Source organism: Panthera tigris, chromosome B1, assembly GCF_018350195.1.
Source record: "Panthera tigris isolate Pti1 chromosome B1, P.tigris_Pti1_mat1.1, whole genome shotgun sequence".
In the NCBI taxonomy this organism is placed as follows: Eukaryota; Metazoa; Chordata; class Mammalia; order Carnivora; family Felidae; genus Panthera; species Panthera tigris.
Genome location: NC_056663.1, coordinates 30,794,279 through 30,814,780, shown reverse-complemented (window position 1 = coordinate 30,814,780; position 20,502 = coordinate 30,794,279). Strand labels below are relative to the sequence as shown.

At 43.1% G+C, this 20,502-nt stretch overlaps 1 protein-coding gene across 6 annotated transcripts in view; it reads left to right on the top strand.

The window, feature by feature from the left end:
• Positions 1–1,442, top strand: part of FUT10 (fucosyltransferase 10) — an 83,721-nt gene extending 82,279 nt beyond the window's left edge. For all 6 annotated transcript variants that reach the window (XM_042983173.1, XM_042983171.1, XM_042983172.1 and 3 more), the window contains one exon: positions 714–1,442. In XM_042983173.1, coding sequence (XP_042839107.1) covers positions 714–938 — 225 coding nt within the window. In that variant the 3' untranslated portion in view covers positions 939–1,442. The remainder of the gene's footprint in view (positions 1–713) is intronic.
• The last annotated feature ends 19,060 nt before the right edge of the window (positions 1,443–20,502 follow it).

The following is a 20,502-nucleotide window of genomic DNA, read 5'->3' as shown; positions in this document are numbered from 1 at the left end:
TTGTCTGATGTTTTCTCCTGTTAAAACTTGGATTATGGATGTGGGGGAATAATATTGCAGCGGTGAAAGGGCCCTTCTCATCGCACCTTGTCAGGGGGGTGCATGACATCAACCTGACCTATTACTAGTGATGTTAACTTTGATCACTTGGTTTAAGGCGATACCTGCTAGGTTTCCTCCGTGAGCTTACTGTTTTTCCCTTTCCATTAAGCAGGTTGCTAAGTCCAGGTCATGCTCGAAGGGAGGGGGATTGATCTTCACCTCCTCGAGAGAGGAATATCACACAATTTGCGGGCATGAGTTAAAACCACCACAATAATGAATAAATATTTCAGGGGAGATATTTTGAGGCTACGCAAGTATTCTTTTTCTTCCCTAAAGGTTTACGCACTAATGTTAACATTCAATGGTTAGTCTCACCATCGCTTTTTAACCTCCAGTGTCCTTGTCAAGAAATCTACAACCATCCTAACTCCTGATCCTCAGAATTAGACTTTTCCAGTCACGGAGGTGGCAGAATCTCTCCCTTCTTTTCTGTGTTCTGAGATTTCATAAAAATATTTGCCAAGAGACTATTTGTTTCACTGGGGAGTGACGATATTTGCTTTCAAAGGAAAAGTACGTGTCGGGTGCTGTTGTTGTGAGGCAGGAACATGGGACTTGTTTTTCCTTATCATCTATTTTGAATTCTTTTTTCCTTTCTCCCAATGCAGGGCTTACCACCCAAAAGATGGAAGGCAGAAGTTACCCACCTGAGCTGCCCGGAGCCCACAGTGTTTGCTTTCTCACCTCTGGCTCCACGTTGGAGCTCTTTGAGGGAGATGTGGATACCAAGCTTTGAACAGTCCAAGAAAGAAGCCCAGGCACTAAGGTGGCTGGTTGATCGGAATAAAAATTTTTCAGCTCAAGAGTTTTGGGCCCTCGTGTTCAAGGACTAATTTCTACCAGTATCACAGTGATATAGACTACGGGCTTCTCTTGAGCTTTATTTTCTAGGTTGCCTTAACACTCGAATACAGTCGCTACTTTGTTGACTGTCCTTCAGGATAAGGATTAATTGCTGTAGTTCTCATAATGAGCCCTCTCAGCTAATGGATATGAATTACCCTTGGGGGTCACCTCTGTATTTTTTATACTAAAAAAGTGAATATGTCGTATGGACACTGGTCACCTTCAGTTTCCACGCCTGGACGGATGTACCTGCTGCCTTTTGTGGACGTCCAGCTAATGCGGAGTGAGTGCTTTCCTCGCCGCAAGCGAGGCGGAGGGTGGAGCTGTGGATTCTTGACACTCACCTCACTGTCTGCGGTTTATTAGTATTTGGCAAGCCCGGTGTCCTGATGCTAAGCATGAACATGAAATGCATTAGAACTTGGCAATGAGAGATTCCATCTGTTGGTTTCCAGGGATGTAAGTGAGTAATAAAAGCTGTGTGAATTTTATCGGCTGTTTAGTCTTCAAGTCAGAAGAACATACGCATGCCTGCCTTCTCCTTACTCTCACTACCTCTCTTTTCTTCTTTCCACCTTGCCCTGCGTCCTTCCCCGCTCGCCTCCCTAACTGGAATGTCTTAGGAAGACCTGCCTTCTCCTCGTGTATTTTGAACGGTGAGATGTTCTCAATTGTCTCTCACTCTGCAGAGCAGAAGAATAATCATATGATCCAGGCGGTACACCCTGTTCGTTTCCATCAGCATGAGAGTGGATGTCCCCAGGAACCCCAGTTGTGTTGAAGGTGATCTGTTTTTTCTTAGGATGATGCAATAGTGGGCAGCCCCACTGGTTTGTAAATGTCCCTTGTCATTTCTGATCCCGTCACAGAGAAGGTTCAGCTCTCCTGGCGGGATCATCCACTAGAGTTCCATGAAAGACCGGGAGAAAACACTGGCTCACATTTTCTTCCCGTGTGATGGTGGGGAGGCTTTTAGAGGATACTATAGCCCGTTGCCACCCAACGTGTCATGGCTTTGGTGCTCTTTATTGTGGAAAGGCCCAAGCCACAGAGGACAGTAGGAGTCCCTGACACTCATGTCCCCAGTGTGGCACACGGGCAAAACTTAGGGTGGCTCCCGTGGTACCAGCTCCCCCTTTATCCCAAGCCAGTGCCTTTACATGCCAGCCGTGAACAGGCTCTTCCATACGTAGTGCTCTAAGTGAGGCCTGAACCAATACATTCTAAGAAAGGTCACATTGCTATTTGGGAGAAGGTGTCTATGACTGGGTCCCTCTCCATCCCAGCACGGCCATTAGCTGAATATGATTTGGTACAAATCTCTTCCCTCCTTGGGCCTTAGTTTTTGTCCCTAAAAAGAAGCGATTGGGCTGGTCACTGAAGTTCTTTTCTGTGTCACGTTCTTTGTTTATCAAAATGAAGGCGTTTAGATTTGAAGATGTTTTCACTAAGGCAGTAACAAACCATTTAGAGCCTCTGCATGGTTTTAAAGGGAAGAGCGCTCTTTGGAGGAAGAAGCATCCTTTGTGGCTAGTGTTAGGGATAGAAAGTAGTTTATCTCTGTCTGCCATCTTTTCTGGTAATATCCAAAGGGAAAGTCTCGGAAAGGGCAATTGTTTGTTAAAGGACCAGATTTTAAATTGTATATTAAATGAGTTTTGTTGTTGCTGTGCTCTTCAAAGAAAGCCCAGGATGTGATTGGTGCCTCTGGGGAGTTATTACCAGAGAGCTTCAGTTCTCCATAAATGCCTTCAACTAATGCCCAGTGTTCATATGCTGCACGTATGTTTTAAAGCTCAACGTTGCGTGTAGTTTTGTTCTCTTGTTTCTTCATCAAGACTCCATAGATAAAAGTCTCCCTAAACTTTTCAGAAATATGTAGCCCTCAACAAATTTAGTGAAATGAATAATTGACCATTTAGCATGGTCTAAACATTTTGCGGAGGAAGGGGTCTGAGGAGAGGGAACTCCATGGGATTGAAAGTGAGGTGTGTTTCAAAGAAAATAAATTAGGAGTTCTTTGGGACTCTTTGAATACCCATACATTTGAGACTTTATTGTTGTTGTTTGTTTAGCAAATGTGTCGTGTGTGATAATTGCTGTCGTGGAGTGACAGGCGTGTCCCCACTGTAGCAGGATTCTCATCTGCAAATGGGGAGCTGTGCATTTTTGAGGTCCATGCAGGCCCCCTCAGTACCATTCTATCTGTTGATCCTATCAGACCACACCCTTCTCTTTACCTCAGTGTCTCCATTCTGAACTACGATTAAGAAAGAGTCCTGTCTCACAGGGCTGCTGTGAAGGACTCTGTGCAGTGCAACATTCTGTTCAATGCATCAGTACATTTTGCTTGGTTTGTTCTCAAAGACTGTTTTTCAAAGTGATATGACAAGATGGATAGAAACCTTTTCAGAAACGTTGAAAAGAAGGCTTACCAATGCAAGTCAATAGTCTTCAGAATCTTCGTGTGGAAAGATATCTTTGATCTTTGATCATGTAGCAAATCTAAAATTTCAGAACCCGAACGCCGACTGGCTTATTTGTTGCTGTTAAGGACTAGATTCTGGTGACTAGAACATCAGTTGAGATTATTACCGTTAACAGTAACATATTGAACGCACACAGTGTTCTAGGCACTACTCAGAAGTGAAAGACAAGCAAAAATGGCATCATTCCTTCTGAGTCACACATTGTATATTACATGTAGAACAATCTAGTATCTACAGAACACTACATGAATCCAAGCACAGTGCCGGCCTGAACTTGAGATGCCCAGTGTAATACTGTGCATATAAGAAAGTCATTAGTGTGCTCATAATTCCTGCTAAAGAGGACAAGGCATTAGGGGAATCCGATGTAGAGTTAATTTTCAGTGAATGATGTTGATTATCTAAAGCAACATGGGTACAGTTCTGCATAAATGACATATGTCTTTCTTGGAATCATCAAGATATAGGTTGTGGAAGTTCACAGGCTGAGAATAATGGTGGTTAGTTTATGTTTCAAGTGGCTTTGCAATCCTGAATATCCTAGGAAGAACTTTCTTACCCTTCTTTAGGGAATTTCCTTTTTTTGTTTTCCCTTTTGTTGTTGTCATTAGTGATACTGCCTTTACTGCATAATTCTGACATCAACATATATCTTTATTTTCTTCTGATTACAGAAATTAAAATGCCTGAAAAACTTGGGATGTAGAATTACGAGCTGTGACTCTAGAATAAGAAAACCGGTTTTAGTCCCCACGCTCCAGTACCCCATCTGTATTACCTTGGCCAAGTTATTTGGCCTTCTAAGCTTCAGTTTGCTCACTGGGAAAGCTTATTACAGGTCAGCCTCTCTGTGAGGTTGTTGTGAAGGGTAAGTGAGCCAGAATTCATCTTCACTGCACAAATGCTCGCTGTCGTTGTTACAGCTATGTGTGGCCATCAGCCTTTGCGAAGACCTTGACTGAGATTCGTGCAGAACAAAGGCATTGGTAATGATAGTGTCAGCAGTGGTACCCTTCTGTTTGTCATTTAGTTATTTGGTACACATGGATTGTTAGGAGACAGGCATTGTGTTTGGCACCTCAGCAGATGTGAATTAGGCACGGGAGAGCGGTGTGAAGGGGTCTGGGTAGGGACCGAGAGGAATGCTCAAATTGTACTGTCTCTCCCCTCCATGGGATTTCTGATGGAGTTTTATACAACGCTCCCAAAAGCATAATGGGAATCGAACAACCTCTTTAGGGTAGCTGTGCAAATCCAACGAAACCCAGTGCAGGGGCGCCTGGGTGGCTCAGTCGGTTGAGTGTCTGACTTCGGCTCAGGTCATGACCTCATGGGTTCGTGAGTTCGAGCCCTGCGTCGGGCTCTCTGCTGTCAACGCAGAGCCTACTTCAGATCCTCTGTCTCCCTTGTCTGTGACCCTTCCGGCTCGTGCTCTCCCTCTCTCTCTCTCTCAAAAATAAACAAACATTAAAAAATATATTTAAACCCAGTGCAATGATGTCTGGCAAAAGCCTTTCAATTTTGCAGTTCTCAGTCTTGAGGGGAGCCTGTTCGATGTGCCCATACCAAGAGAGGAGGGAAAGGTGACCTGGTCTGGAAGTTCTGCCTCTCTTACTTATTAACTGAAAAACAAACAAACAAACAAAAACAAAACAAAAAACAAGAAAGAGGAGGAACCTGCTCAGGACTTCTGAGAGACAAGCCCTGTTTTGTTCGTCGTATGTTACCGATGCGAGAATATGAGTGCAAAGCACGGGAGCTCACTGTTTAGTCACAGGAACCTCTCTTGCTAATAGATTTGGCCCATCAATCTCCTGGGTCTATCCCGTTAAATTAATGACCCATTGATGGTGGTGGTGAGATTATTAGGGAGATGGGCAAGGGGCAGAGGTGTGGGGAGGAGCAGAAGCGCTCTCCATGATTTTTGTCATCTCAACTCATTGGGCTTCACAGCCAAGCCTGTGGTCATTTGGGGATGTGGCTGCATCCCTAAGGGGTGTGACCAGCCATGATTTGACGGGGACCTCCTTTCACCTTCCTGAGGCTTCTTCCCAGATAGCTACCCTTGCTCCTTTGTGTCCCCTTGGAACCACGGACATGAGAAGTTCAGCTGTTGTCTCTGAAACCTCTGAAATGAATCAGAAGGGGACACCGATTGGGGCGCCTGGGTGGCTCAGTCGGCTGAGCATCCGACTCTCGATTTCGGCTCAGGTCTTGATCCCAGGGTCGTGCCCTGCAGTTGGGCTCTGCACTGAGCGTGGAGGCTGCTTGAGATTCTCTCCCTCTGCCCCTTTCCCCTGCTCACTCTCTCCCTTTCCCTAAAATAAAAAAATAAAGTAAACAAGAACTACACACTGCTAAATGCCTCCAAGGGTGTTTTGAACATTAGGTGAAAACTTGATTCCCTATTTTATTTCTCACGCAAACCACGGCCACGTCATCCAACCTCGTTCACCAGAGGAGGTCACACGATCAGCCTGAATAGGCCACTATGGACACTTGGAATTTTGCTTTCATATACAACTTCATTTTCAAAAAATGGGTCGAGTGGGTAATTGAAGAAACTTAGAGACCATCAGGGTGGGTAGGGGGTGATATGAATGGTTTCGAGGCAGGGGCATTATTTTATCCCAGGAGCCTTTGAAATCATCCTAACGTAAGTTGCTTCTATATACAGCTCAACATGACCGTGGGCACGTATCTGGTGAGTCGCACCCAGAAAAAGGCAGTTTTATTTAAGAATGTCCTTGATGAAGCAGTAAAAATGATTAATTTTATTAAACCTTGATCTCTGAGTACATGTCTTTTTAAGATTCCATGTGACAAAATGGGGAGGTATCCGTAAATCACTTCTGCACCTCAAAGCACAATGGGAATCGCAAGGGAAAGCACTTGTGTGCTTGTTCGAGGTGTGAACCGATTTAACAGCTTTTGCCTGTAATTCCATCTCTACTCAAAAGAGCATCTGGCAACCTACGGCTATCCGGGCTTGGGTTTTTGTGCGTCAGCTGCGTGAACACAAAGTGAGCCTGTCACTTTAAGAAAGCTGATGGATGTTGTTGCCCATGATAACATTTCAGCTTTTGAGCGCAAGTTAGGATGTGCTTGATTGGTGGTGATATTAACAAACGCTGCGTTTGACATTGCCTGAAAACAGAGATGATGCTGTGTCAGAGTGTTTTTAGTTTATTAGTTTGTTTTTATAATTCTAAGAAAGGAAAAGATGGTGTCAGGTACTGGAGAGAGAACAATTTTTTAAAAATTAAATTAAAAAAATTTTTTTTAGTTCAAGACTTCCGTAAGTGAAAATGGAACTTCCAGTGGGAGAGTTTTTAAATTATTGATTACTTACTTGCAAATTGGGGTAAATAGGGGTGCCTGGGTGGCTCAGTTGGCTAAGTGTCCTACTCTTGATTTCAGCTCAGGTCATGATCCCATGGTTTGTGGGACCGAGCCCTGCATCAGGCTCTGTGCTGACAGCACAGATCCTCCCTGGGATTCTCTCTCTCTCTCCATCTCTTCGCCCCTCCTCTGTCTGTGCTTTGTCTCCCTCAAAATAAATAAATAAACTTAAAAAAAGAAAGAAAGAAAATTGGGGTAAGATAAAAAGTATGAAAGGTTTCATTGAAGGAAAAGAAGCCTTTGTTATTTAAGTCAGAAACAACAAAAAATGTATTAAGGAACAGGAAAAATACTTTAAAAATAGATTAAAAAAATATTGTTACTCTGGTGACTCAATGTCAGTCTGCCTGAAATTTATTAATATATTGAATACATTTTTTTAATGTTTATTTATTTCTGAGAGAGAGAGAGAGACAGAGCATGAGCAGGGGAGGGGCAGAGAGAGAGGGAGACACACAATCCCAAGCAGGCTCCAGGCTCTGAGCTGTCAGCACAGTGGGGCTTGAACCCACAAACCACGAGATCATGACCTGAGCTGAAGTTGGACGCTTACCCAGCTGAGCCCCCAGGCGCCCTTGAATACATTTTTATTGAGCTCTTACTACGTGCCAGGAATTATTCTGGGCCACGGACACCCAGCAGCGAATGGAACCCACCAAGCCCCTGCCACTATAGAGCTGACATTCTGATTTGTTTAGGGGAATGAGAATGGAAATGCTTTAGCGAAATAGAAATCACTGCCTGGAAGCTTTATTTTATCAGAGCCCCATGGGATGGAATTTACCTCCTGACTCCTTACCACCACATTTGAAACATGAGATGTGATATAAATGGGTTATACTGATAGAGTGTATTAAACATGCTATATTGACAAGATATGTTAAAAGTACTAAGGGTTCATGGGTGCTTGGGGGCACAGTTAAACATCCGACTCTTGATTTCAGTTCAGGTCATGATCTCACAGTTCACGAGATCGAGCCCTGTGTTGGGCTCCACACTGAACTTGAAGCCTGCCTGGGATCCTCTCTCTGTGTCTCCGTCTGTCTCTCTCTCTCTCTCTCTCTCTCTCTCCTTTGCCCTCTGTCCTTCCCCTACTCTCTCTCTCTCAAAATAAATAAATAAAAAATTTTTTTAAAAATTAAAAAGAAAACTAAGCATTCAAATTTGAAGTGAGTTGGCAAGTCTAGAAGCAAATCCTGTCTCTAATCTTTTCACTGTTTACTCCGTTGTTTTATTCCTGTTTCTCGGAAAAGGAGACATTTCTTCTGTCAACCTTGGGTGATTTCTGGCAAGAATAAGAACTCTGACTTGGGGATTAGCAATGAAGACGGCGGGCCCACTGGGCAAGCAGGTCCACTCTGCCGAAACTGCATCTGTTCACCGTAAGTATAGAGGCTGGGGCCGGTCAGCATTTGCTTTGTCATGGTGCCTGGAAAAGTTTTATCTTACAAGCTGTATTCAGTCATCGTGTGTATAGTTCACACACCATTAATAAGAAGACTCATTTCATCACTGAAATAATATTATCTGTGAGTCTGAGAGAACACAGGTCACTTAGATGAGCATCTTCCAGTAGTGAAGTAGGATCACAGATGTCTTCTATTTCCTGTTTTCATGGCCTAAAATCCCAGCCTCCGAATGCTCCCGCCTGGAGGTGATGGAGCAGGAACAATAAAAAGGAAATCTGCGATGTCCCCTCCTTATATGTTTGTTTCTTTTTTTTTTTTTTTTTTTTTTTTTTAATTTTTTTATTTTTGGGACAGAGAGAGACAGAGCATGAACGGGGGAGGGTCAGAGAGAGAGGGAGACACAGAATCGGAAACAGGCTCCAGGCTCTGAGCCATCAGCCCAGAGCCTGACGCGGGGCTCGAACTCACAGACCGCGAGATCGTGACCTGGCTGAAGTCGGATGCTTAACCGACTGCGCCACCCAGGCGCCCCTATATGTTTGTTTCTTGATTTTCGCTATAGCTCTGGGGATGCCATTAAAAATACATTTTGGTAATGTTTATTCAGAAAGATGGTGCCGCCCTCTGTGCCTTTTAGCAGCATGTATTTTCCGGAAAGACTGTGACAATAGGTTGATGGCCTTATGATTTATTTTCCGAACGGGGACACTCTTGAGTGAAAGGGGAGCCATTAATTAAGCCAGGATGATAGACATAAACTAGGATGCGTGGTCATCCTTGCCATAGGGAATGTAGGAGGCAACGTCACGTTTTGGCACCACTGTGTTCCAGAACAGTCTCTGAGCATGGGGTGCTCAGATGAGGAAAAGGTTTATAGTATTGATTAATACATATTGGATGCTGTCCTGTGTAATGGCACTTAGTTGTTGCAATAACCGTTTGAGGTAGATGGTTTTCTCCCCTGCTTATAACACAAAACACAGTAGGTGCACCTGGGTGGCTCAGTCAGTTAAGCTTCCGAATCCTGGTTTCGGCTCAGGTCATGACCTCGTGGTTCATGAGTTTGAGCCCCGCATCGGGCTCTATGCTGACAGCACAGAACTTGCTTGGGATTCTCTCTCACACTCTTTGCCCCTCTCGGTTGCTCTCTTTCTCTCAAAATAAATAAACTTTAAAAATTAAAAAAAATAAATAAAAGAACACAATAAAACTCAGTTGAATCATGGCGGGGTGACATTTTAAACAGTTTGAAGTGACAGAAGCCATTGTTTGAGCTTTGCCAATAGCTTTTTTAGTGGTAGAGATCTCTACGTCTCCTGGGTAGAGGTTATCTGTACTCCAGCAAGAACCTTTTGATCAATTGGTTTACATGTGGCAAGGTCAGGTGATTGGGTCCCCTTTGTTCTGGAGGAAGGGAGGAATTTTTTGTGCTTAGAAAAGGTGGTTCTCTCAAATACCTTAGTTATGGATGAATCAAAAACCAATTATAGGGGAAGAAGTGGAAATTTTAGTAGAATAGGTGTTGTGGACTCTCGAAAATCACTGACTCGGAGCATCTATTCTCCCCACCTTCCAGAACCTATTTCCCTGCATCTTTTGACAACGTTTTAGAACTGCAGAAAAGTGGCAACACTCAATATCTCTTCAATTAGATTCACCAGTTTGTAACATTTTGCCACATTTGCTTTACATCCTATTTATTTATTTATTTATCTTGCCATTTAAAAGTAAGTTGTGAAATAGAAGACATCCAAGTTGGTAAGGAAGAAGTAAAACTTTCACTATTTGCAGATGACATGATATTCTATATAGAAAAACCCTAACGACTCCACCAAAATACTACTAGAACTGATAATTGAGTAAAGTCACAGCATACAAGATCAATGTGCAGAAATCTGTTGCATTTCTATACATTAATAATGAAGCAGCAGAAAGAGAAATTAAGAAAATCCCATTTACAATTGCACCAAAAATTATAACCAAAGAGGTGAAAGACCTGTACTCTGAAAACTACAAAGCATTAATGAAAGAAATTGAAGACGACACAAAGAAATGGAAAGACATTCCATGCTCATGGATTGGAAGAACAAATATTGTAAAAATGTCTATCCTACCCAAAGCAATCTATAGTTTAATGCAATCCTTATCAAAATGTCAATAGCATTTTTCACAGAGCTAGTACCAACAATCCTAAAGTTTATATGGAACCACAAAAGACCACAAAATAGCCAAAGCAATTTTGAAAAAGCAAAGCAAAGCTGGAGGTAACACAATTCCAGACTTCAAGTTACATTACAAAGCTGTAGTAATCAAAACAGTATGCTACAGTCACAAAACAGTATGGTACTGGCACAAAAATAGACACATAGATCAATGGAATAGAATAGAATACCCAGAAAGAAACCCATAAATATATGGCCAATTAATCTTTGTTAAAGCAGGGAAGACTATCCAATGGTAAGAAGTCAGTCTCTTCAACAAGAGGTGTTGGGAAAACTGGACAGCTACATGCAAAAGAGTGAAACTGGACCATGTTCTTATACCATATGTAAAAGTAAATTCGAAATCGATTCAAGACCTGTGAGACCTGAAACCATACAAATTCTTGAAGAGAGCACAGTCAGTAAGGTCTCTGATATAGGCCATAACAACATTTTTCTAGATTAGTCTCCTGAGGCAAGGGAAATAAAAGCAAAAATAAACTATAGGGACTACATAAAAATAAAACGCTTCTGCACAGCGAAGGAAACAACCAACAAAGCTAAAAAACAATCAACAAAACTAAAACCTATTTTCCCAACAGAATGGGAGAAGATATTTCCAACAAACGCTTTGTATCCAAAATATATAAAAAACTTATAAAACTCTACACCCAAAAAACAAGTAATCCAATTAAAAAATGGGCAGAAGAGGGGTGCCTGGGTGGCTCAGTCAGCTAAGTGTCCAACTTTGGCTCAGGTCATTATCTCTCAGCTCATGAGTTCAAGTCCCATGTCGGGCTTTCTGCTGTCAGCACAGAGTCGGCTTCAGATCCTCTGTCTCCTCCTCTTTCTGCTCCTCTCCAGATTGTTCTCTCTCTCTCAAAATAAATAAATAAAAACTTTTAAAAAATGGGCAGAAGACACGAACAGACATTTCTTCCAAGAAGACACCCAGATGGCCAACAGACACATGAAAAGATGCTCAGCATCACTCATCATCAGGGAAATGTGAATCAAAACTACAATGAGATATCACCTCACACTGTCAGAAGGGCTAAAATCAAAATACAGGAAACAACAGGTGCTGGCGAGGATGTAGAGAAAAAGCACCTTCTTGCCTGACTGATGGGAATGAAACCTGATGCAGCCACTGTGGAAAACAGTATGGAGTTTTCTTTAAAAGTTAAAAATTGAAGTGTCCTACAATCCAGTAATTGCACTACACGGTATTTACCCCCAAAACACAAAAACTAATTCAGAGAGATACATGCACCCCTATGTTTATAGCAGCATTATATACAATAGCCAAATTATGGAAGCAGCCCATGTCCATCAACAGATGAATGGATAAAGAATTGGTTTATATACACAATGGAATATTATTCAGCCATAAAAAATGAAGTCTTGCCATTTATAATGACATGAATGGAACTTGAGAATGAAATAAGTCAGAGAAAGACAAGTACCATATGATTTCACTCATATGTGGAATTTAAGAAACAAAACAAATGAGCAAAGGAAAAAGAGAGAGAGAGAGAGAGAGAGAGACAAGCCAAGAAACAGACTCTTAACTACTGAGAACAAATTATGGTTACCAGAGGGGAGATGGGCGGCGCGGGAGTAAAACAGGTGATGGGGATTAAGGAGTGTACTTGTAATGTATGGAATTGTTGAATCACTATTGTACGCCTGAAACTAATATAACACTATATGTTAACTATACTGGAATTTTTAAAAAGTTGCAAATGTCACCTCCCCACCATCTTCTATGAAGGACATTCTTCTAAATAACCACAATCCCATGATCACACTCAAGGAATCAAACGCTGACACAATAATATTATCTAATACACATACCATATTCACAGTTTCTCAACCTTACAAATGATGAGTTATTACAGCTGTTTCTTTTTTTCAATCCAACTGAGAATCTCATATTTCCTTTATTTCTTATATATCTTTAATCTCTTTTAATTTAGCAGAGTTGTCTTATTTTACTTTGTTTTGTTTGCTTTTGGTCTTTTGTTGACACAGATATTTTTGAAGAGTCAAGACCATCTGTCTTGTAGAATATTCCATAATCTGGATTTATCTGAATGCTTTCTCGTGATTAGATTCATGGACCCCTTCTGTTTTGAAGTTCAGCATCACCTCTGATGCACTGGAGACTTTAACCAAGGCCCCTGCCAGAGAAGACTCCAACACTTCCCTCTCCACGTAGAGATTCACTAGATGAGAAAAGGGAATCTGAGGCAATGACTCAGGCTTAACAACCAGGTTTAGAGGATGGTTAGTTATTTTTGTAGTGTGTGTGTGTGTGGAGGGGGTGGGGGTGTGATGAATATCAGATTGAGAGAATAAAGAGGAGGAAGTGGAGAAGGGGAAAGAAAAGAAAACTAACAAGGTGTTTTGGTATTGTTTTTTTTGTTTTTGTTTTTGAAACCAACATTTTATTGAGCTCTCCTACCTCTCAGAAATCTATCCCAGCAGATTTTCTCTTTGCCATGGGCATCACAGACACGGGGGAGCGGCCAGCACTCCCCCGATGCCGCCTATGGCCCATCTGGGAGGGGAAGCCTCCTTCCCAGGACAGGCCACTGCACGTACGATGCAGGGCCAGGAGAGCAGGTCCAGTGAGGCCTTGGTGCTGGCAGTTAACCAGTAACGACCCGAGAGGTATGATGAATTCATTTCTCCTGCAAAAAGAAAAAAAACCTAGTATGAAACCTCAGTAGTGTTCCAGCACTCAGAGTTTAAATATTAAAAAGGGATCATCAGAAAACAGTTAAAAAAGACAACAAAACCAACTGAAGCCACTTCCTGGTGGGGGGGGGGTGTGCAGAGGCCAGCCCTGCACCCTCCCACCCTCACCCCACACTGAGCAGCAGCAGGTGTCACTGGAGAAGGTGAAGCCCCAAACCTAGCAGCAGCAACAGCAGCAGCAGGGACAGCGCCAGCCGGTGCCCTGGGTTGGGGGACAACTGTGGGATCAAGGGGACGGGGTAGGTGGCGAGAGGTGAGGACTTCAGCCTTGAACAGGTGTGCTCATTCTGCAATGCCTCCTATGCTCGCTCTGTGGACGCAGGGGTGAGCCCTGAGTGGCTGGGAGTGGGGTGGGCCGAATGAGTCAGGGAAGGTGGAGAACACAGGAGCACCCACTCCTAACTGAAGAGGTCTGGAACAAGTTGACCAGAAAGAGGGGCACAGGTGGGGCGGGGCAATGGCCCCAAGAACAGGGCAGAGGAGGAGAAGCCAGCCCACCCAGGCTGTGGCTCGTCTCCTGGGGACTCAGAGGGAGGAATGGAGAGTGGTCAGGAAAGGTGCTCAAGGGAGGAGGCACCTGCTGGGTAGATGAGGGAGGAAGCACCCATGTCTGCCAGACGAAGGTGCTCCTGGCAGAAGGAGAGGCATGAGCACAGGTGGCGAAGCAGGCAAACACGCTCAAGAATTCAAGCATGGAGTCAGTAAACCAGGCGTCTCAAAGCCAAAGGCCTCTGGGACCAGGCACAAGCAGAAAAGTGGGGAAGCCAGCATGACAAGACAATAGGGAGTAGTGGGGCCTGTGGCACTCAGAGAGGATATGCCCTAGGGAGTATCACCCCATGCAGGAGGGTAAGTCAAGGTCATGAAATCTCAAGGCTTCTTTACCCTGTCCCTGATAGGGGCAGGAAGCTCTAGATCCTTATGTTCTCCCTGAGATTAGTGAGACCATCCGAGAAACTTCTAAGAGCACCTGTCAGGCCTGTCTGCTTGTGGGTGAAGGCCAGGCTGTACCTGGACAGCCCGGGCAGCTCGCCGATGTGGGACAGCATCCACCTGACTTCCATCTTGTCCCTGATGAAGGCTGCCGCATGGCCACGTCGTCAGGTTTGTTGCTGTTAGGGGAGGGCCCAGGACATAGGAACCCCATGAGATCGGTCATGCCAGGAAGGTCCAGAATTTCTGGGCTATGCTCCTGCAGGAAGGTGCTCAAAATGACGGCCCTGGAGAGGGGTACTTCCAGAGACATTTCTTCTCTCGCGTCAGAGGTGGTGGTGGCGGTGGCAGTGGTGGAGCCGGGAGGCGTGTTGTCTCTAAAGAGAAAAATATGTGGTAGAAAGAACAGTCATGGTGGTAGAGAATGGAGACATATGGTGTACAAATTAATTTTTCCAGCTTTTTTCTCTTTAAGGCAATTATAAAGCAGAACAGCTCTTTAGGCTAATAGACCCCTAACGTTCTATGATTTATTAGAATAATTAGAAAGGGAGATAAAACCCTTTTGAGATAGGAAGTTGGAAGCTCACATTTTTGAAAACGTGATTTTTTTTATTACCTAAGATAATGAAGCAGGACATGTCATTATATACATAGCTTATCCATTGCCATATAACTAGTAAATGGCAGAACCAAATTTCAGACCCAGGATTGTCTTGTTTGTTCCTGTTCTTTCTGCCATACTTCATTTTCTCTCAAAAGAATCTCTCATGGGATGGATAGGTTGTTGTGATTCTTTGCAGTACCCTGGAAAAATAAAATGTCTTTCCCACTGGTATGGAAAACTCCAGTTCTACTCTTATAGCCTTTCATAAATATGAAATTCCATATGAGTGAAATGGAGCCTGTGTCCACGCTTCTAAGTCAATCTATTTCTTCTTCAGAAAACTTTCATGTGATATTGGAATTATGAAGAATTTCGTTTGGGGTGCCTGGGTGGCTCAGTTGGGTGAGCATCTGACTCTTGATTTTGGCTCAGGTCGTGATCCCAGGGTCATGGGATAGCCACATATTGGGCTTTGCTCTGAGCATGGAGCCCGCTTGAGATAGGTAGACAGATGGATGGATGGATGGATGGATGGATGGAAGAATAGATAGATAGATAGATAGATAGATAGTTGGTTGGAATGTATTAAACACTTGGGAAAGCCCACGGCAGCTGTGTTAGCCTTAAAGGATACTCCCATCTTTGGGAAGGCCTAGGTTTGGCCTCTCACCAGATTTGTTTGCAGTGTGCTTTGTAATTCTGTACACACAACAAGTACTTCGACTTCCCCATTGTGAGAGCTGGCAGATGAAAGCTCGGGAAGGACTGTGAAGTAAAGGTGATGTATTTGCGCAAACAACAAAAACTCAGAAATGAATGATGTTGGAATTCTGGCAGTGATGCTGCAGTAAACCATGATCACAGTCATGGAAAACCAGATTTAACATTCAACGAAGAAAGCATATGGTGTCATTTCTTATGCCCTGTCTATTATGCTTACCCCACCCCCACCCTACCTGTTCATAGTCTGGGATTCTTTCTAACTTGATACTTGTGCAAAATTTCCTCCATTTGTTTTGCAACTATAGAAGATAGTGTAGCTTCCCAAAATTCATATAGACCCCTGTCTTGTGAAGAAGCAACACTCCAAATAAACTTTATAATAAGACGTTTGCAGGGGTGACCGAGTGGTTCAGTCAGTTCAGCATCTGACTCTTGATTTCAGCTCAAGTCATGATCTCGTGGTTCGTGAGTTCAAGCCCTGCATTGGGCTCTGAATTGATAGCGAGAAACGTGCTTGGGATTCTCTCTCTCTCTCTCTCTCTCTCTCTCTCTCTCTCTGCCTGCCCCCTGCTCACTCTCTCTCTCTCTCTCTCTCTGTCTCTCAAAATAATTTTTCAAAAAAGAAGTAAAATGTTGGAGAGGGTGGCAATAACAAGGGACAGGGAGGTATGAGTGATAAAGAAGAAGTGACAAATGCACTTTCTGAGGAGATGTGAAAATGGCGCTAGGTTGGGGAGGTGAAAAAGGTGCTAAGTTGGGGAGGCCAAGTTGTATGGTGAGGCTGATGGCACACAGTCATTGTTCTGGAGAAAAGGCTTTTGCTATGGGTTTCTTTACAGAGGCCAATGTCTCAGCTTCAGTTTCAGGAAATCCCGAAACAGGAAATAAGATGTTGCAAGCTTTGGGCTTTGGGGACAGACTCATGAGAGCGATAAATTTCAACAACCTAAAAATTGCTCGGTGACTTCTTGGCTTCTGAGGACATGTAGCCGAGCCAAGGTGAAGCCACCCTTCCTCCCCCCCACCCCCACCCCTCACGTGCAGCTGGCTCAAGTGCCCTCAGTCTTCATAAACACAACTGCATTCTTCAGCTCTACACCAGACCTCCCCTCAAGTCACACAATCCCTCAGCAAACTAAGGGTCATTCATGAAGAGCCCGGAAAACAAGGAGAAAACAACTCCCAATCCATGTGGCATAGAAAGAATCTGTTTTGGTGGGAACAGGAGGGGAACTGGTGTGGAATTCAGGGTTTAAACAGTCTGATCTCAGCACTGGCAGCCTCTGAAATGACCTTGGAAAAGACCTTGCGTCAATTCCATCAGAACCTCCGGACAAAATACGTGAGTTCAGCCAAACATTTGAATGTTTCCGACGTTTGCCTGTTTGCCATCATACAGGGGATGGTCTTCACTGCACTGGGATTCAGTGTGACTCTCAGGAAGGCTGTTCTGAAGGGATCCCTCCCCACCCCCTTCCCTCCTTTCCTAACACCCTGCAAATTATGCGGGAACATTTGACATGGCAGATATATTTAGCTGTTGTCTGACTCACGTCTCACCTAGAACATGGTAGCATTGGATTTAGATTAATTTGGACCTGACTAAAGTGACACTAGAGACTGGGAACCTGAATGTGTCCACCAGGATTTACAAATCTTTTAAAATGTTCTCATGTGTGCTTGCGGCTTCCCAATTAGGCAGAGAACTTGGTGTCAGGCTGTGCACGGCTTCTCCTGTGTTTACATGTGTCACATATTTCTTCGGGGCACTGCCCAGTGGGGTAATTGATTAATCTAAGGCAGCCATTAATTGTTTGATGTCTGTTCTATAGAAGGATTGGAGATGGTCTCAGGGCAAATATAATTTGAGAATAGCCAGGGGTGAGTGACAGCATCACTGTTCTCTCATCTCCCACTGACTCCGGACATTCAAAGTGAGCTTGGCAATTATCTAAGAAAGAAAGGAGCGACATGTGGTTTTTTCCCAACGGGGGATTTCATTGTCCATTTGGGTCCTTTGTTTACTGCGTCGCAAAGAAACCATGACAACCATATTTGTCTATTTCCTCTCCCCTAGATGCTTTTGGCTCCATCTGTTCGATATTCACCAGTGAAGTCAACTTTTCATCTCTTTTTTCGTTATATGTGGAAGTGTACTTAGGTGAGTTCCTTTTTTTTAAAGTAAAAGAAAAGAAAAATTTAAAGGTGGTGCTTGACTGGATGTATTGTTAAACACCTTCTCTACACTTCCTCCTTCTTAATTTCCACTGGCGTGTGACATGCTCATTTATTTGACTTGCCAGAAGGTGTGGGTGCAATGTGCAGAGACGGGCCATCCCAGGAAAACAAAACAAAATAAACCCCCCCTGCTCTGTAGGTATATGTTTGTGTGATGAAAAATGCCTCCTCTATATTCATATCGATGTCTAACTTTATTCCTCTCTACTAATAAAATCTCAGGCAGTGGCAGCGAGGAACAGCTCTGTCCTTCCTCAGAAGGTGGTTTTGTCTTCTTGTTAAGGCTTTTTACGAGTTTGTACGGTCATGTGGCTCTTCGACGGGTGTGGAACACAGAAAGCGGTAACTAAGAGGAAGAAATATGGGGCCCAGCTTGAATGGGACACCAAAGAGACTTCTTTTGGTGGTGTAGGGTGACCTTTCACAATTGTGAAAGTTCCCCTGTTACAACTGAGTAGCCCCAGACAGAAGTACCCCAGGCTCAGGACTCCTGGCTGTGTCTAACTTTGCTTTTGCTATTAACTACCTTTGTGATCGCGAACAAACCATAGTACCTCAATATGGCCTCCACTTCCTTCATATGTAAGGTGAAGTAGTATTAGGTGACATATAAGCCTCCAAAGAGCCTTTAAATGATCCTGTTCTGTTTCATGGCTAAACGGTAACAGGGGCTAATGATTTTGCTAGTTTTCTTCTCATACCCCTCGTGTATAATTCTAGCCTCAGACTTCTTCGTGTCGCATTCTATAGCCTCTCTCGTCTATCCTGTCCACTTCACGTTTTCAACTATCGTTGCTATACTTGTGACTTAAACCATTAAACATTTTTATGTTCCATTATAGTTACATAAAATACAGTGCACCCATTTCAAGTTCAGTGAGTTATTTGGAATATATATACAGCCATGTATCCACCACCACAATCAAAATATAGAACATTGATGGCAGCCTAATGAATCCCCTAGTTCTCTTTTGCATTCAACCCTCCCCCATTCCTGGCCCTACAACATCGCTAATCTGCTTTCTGACACCAAACGTTTTGTTTTCATCTTTAAAGCCATGCTTCTAATTGTGATCAGATATGCATGTTCAGCTACCCACTGGGAAATATGATTTAGATGCATCACAGGGCCCTTGACCTTTATAAAATGGAAATCAAGATCTTTCCCCATAAATCTAATCACCAAAAGTGTACATCTGAGAATCAGCTATGTTCCTTCCTTGCCTTCTCTCTCTGTATTCATCCATCCCACTTAGGAATCCACTCCCTTAGTGTATTCTCATCTATCCCTTCCTTCTGTCACTGTTTCAGGTTAAGCCGTCACTAACCACAGTCTAGTCTCGTTCCGAAGCTCCATGGATCTCTTCTAAGGTCATGCCCCACATCCCTCTACCACCTAGCTCAGATTACCTTTGTGTAACCTTTCTCTAATATATTTATATGGTGTAAACTTTATAGTCCACTCACTTCAGGGCCTTTCAATAAAATCTTTCTCTTGTAAATCAAATACTCCCTAGCTTAATATCCTTTAATAGCCACTCATCCCCTTTGGGATATAGACTCTGGTATAACCCTTACCGGACTTTTCAGGCTCACCTCTTACTTCCTCATTAGCATGCCCTGTGCTCTGCTAAAACACACTAACTATATGTTGCCTGAACACTCCATGTTTTCTTCATATCTATACATCTTTGAATAGAGTGTTTTATTTCCTCTGCCTGGAATATCAGCTGGATGAATCCCTATTTATCGTTCGAGTCTCAGCTCAAATGATTTCCTCAGTGACGCTTTCTTGAATACTCTCAAAGGCTGTTAGTTATTCTCTCCTTTCATTACACAATGTACATTTCTCCTTTATAATCACCAAGATTACACTCCAACGTGGAAAAGGAGGGGGCAATACAACTCATTCCCCAGAGTCGACTTAACAGGTTGCTAGGTTGAGCTCATGTGTACATACTCACATGTGTGCACATACACACACACTGATAGAGAATGAGGAAGAATACTTTGATAGTCTTTGACTTTTGGTTCAAGTTCTACCTTCTAGCTCAGTAAGAGTTTTAATGAAGGGTTGTAGCTTTATGAGTGACTCTCCTCCGCATTTCATAGGTTCTCCGGTTTCGTTCACTGGTCTGCAACTCACTATGTTTATTGTCTTCCATTCCCTACTCGGGGTCCTGCTTCCTCTGCAGGTGTACATCCTTGAGCACCGTCAAGTCCTCTGCTGGATGCCACCCCAGGTGGAGGGAAAGAGACCTTCCCAATGTTCTAGGCTATCTAGCATCTGCAATATCGTAGGCATGTTCTGTAGATTGTCTTGCTAAAATATCATGTCTCCTATTATCTTCTTTTATCCTAGTCTGGTATGCTTCTACATCATGAGGAGAAAATTTAGATAGGAAACACCTCTTCTGTAATGTTTATAAAAGGACTTACTATATTGTAATTTTTATGATCTATTTACATGTTTGCCTCTTATAGACTGAGTTTCTTAGAGATCAGATAGTGGTTTTTTTTTTTTCTCTCTAGTGCCCAGCATAATGAATGAATGAATGAATCTTATGATGAACTTGGATCCTGCCTATATTTCTTTTATAAGACTAATGATTTTATGTTAAGTAGCATGTTCTGCCTTAAAAAAATTCTCATGAGCAAATGAAAATGTGTTTGAATATCTAGAACTGTTTGAATTGGAAACCTTTCCATTTAAAATTAGCAACAAGCATAGGCAATATTTTGATATTGATACCTCTAATTCAGTGCATTATATTTTAAAGTAGAAA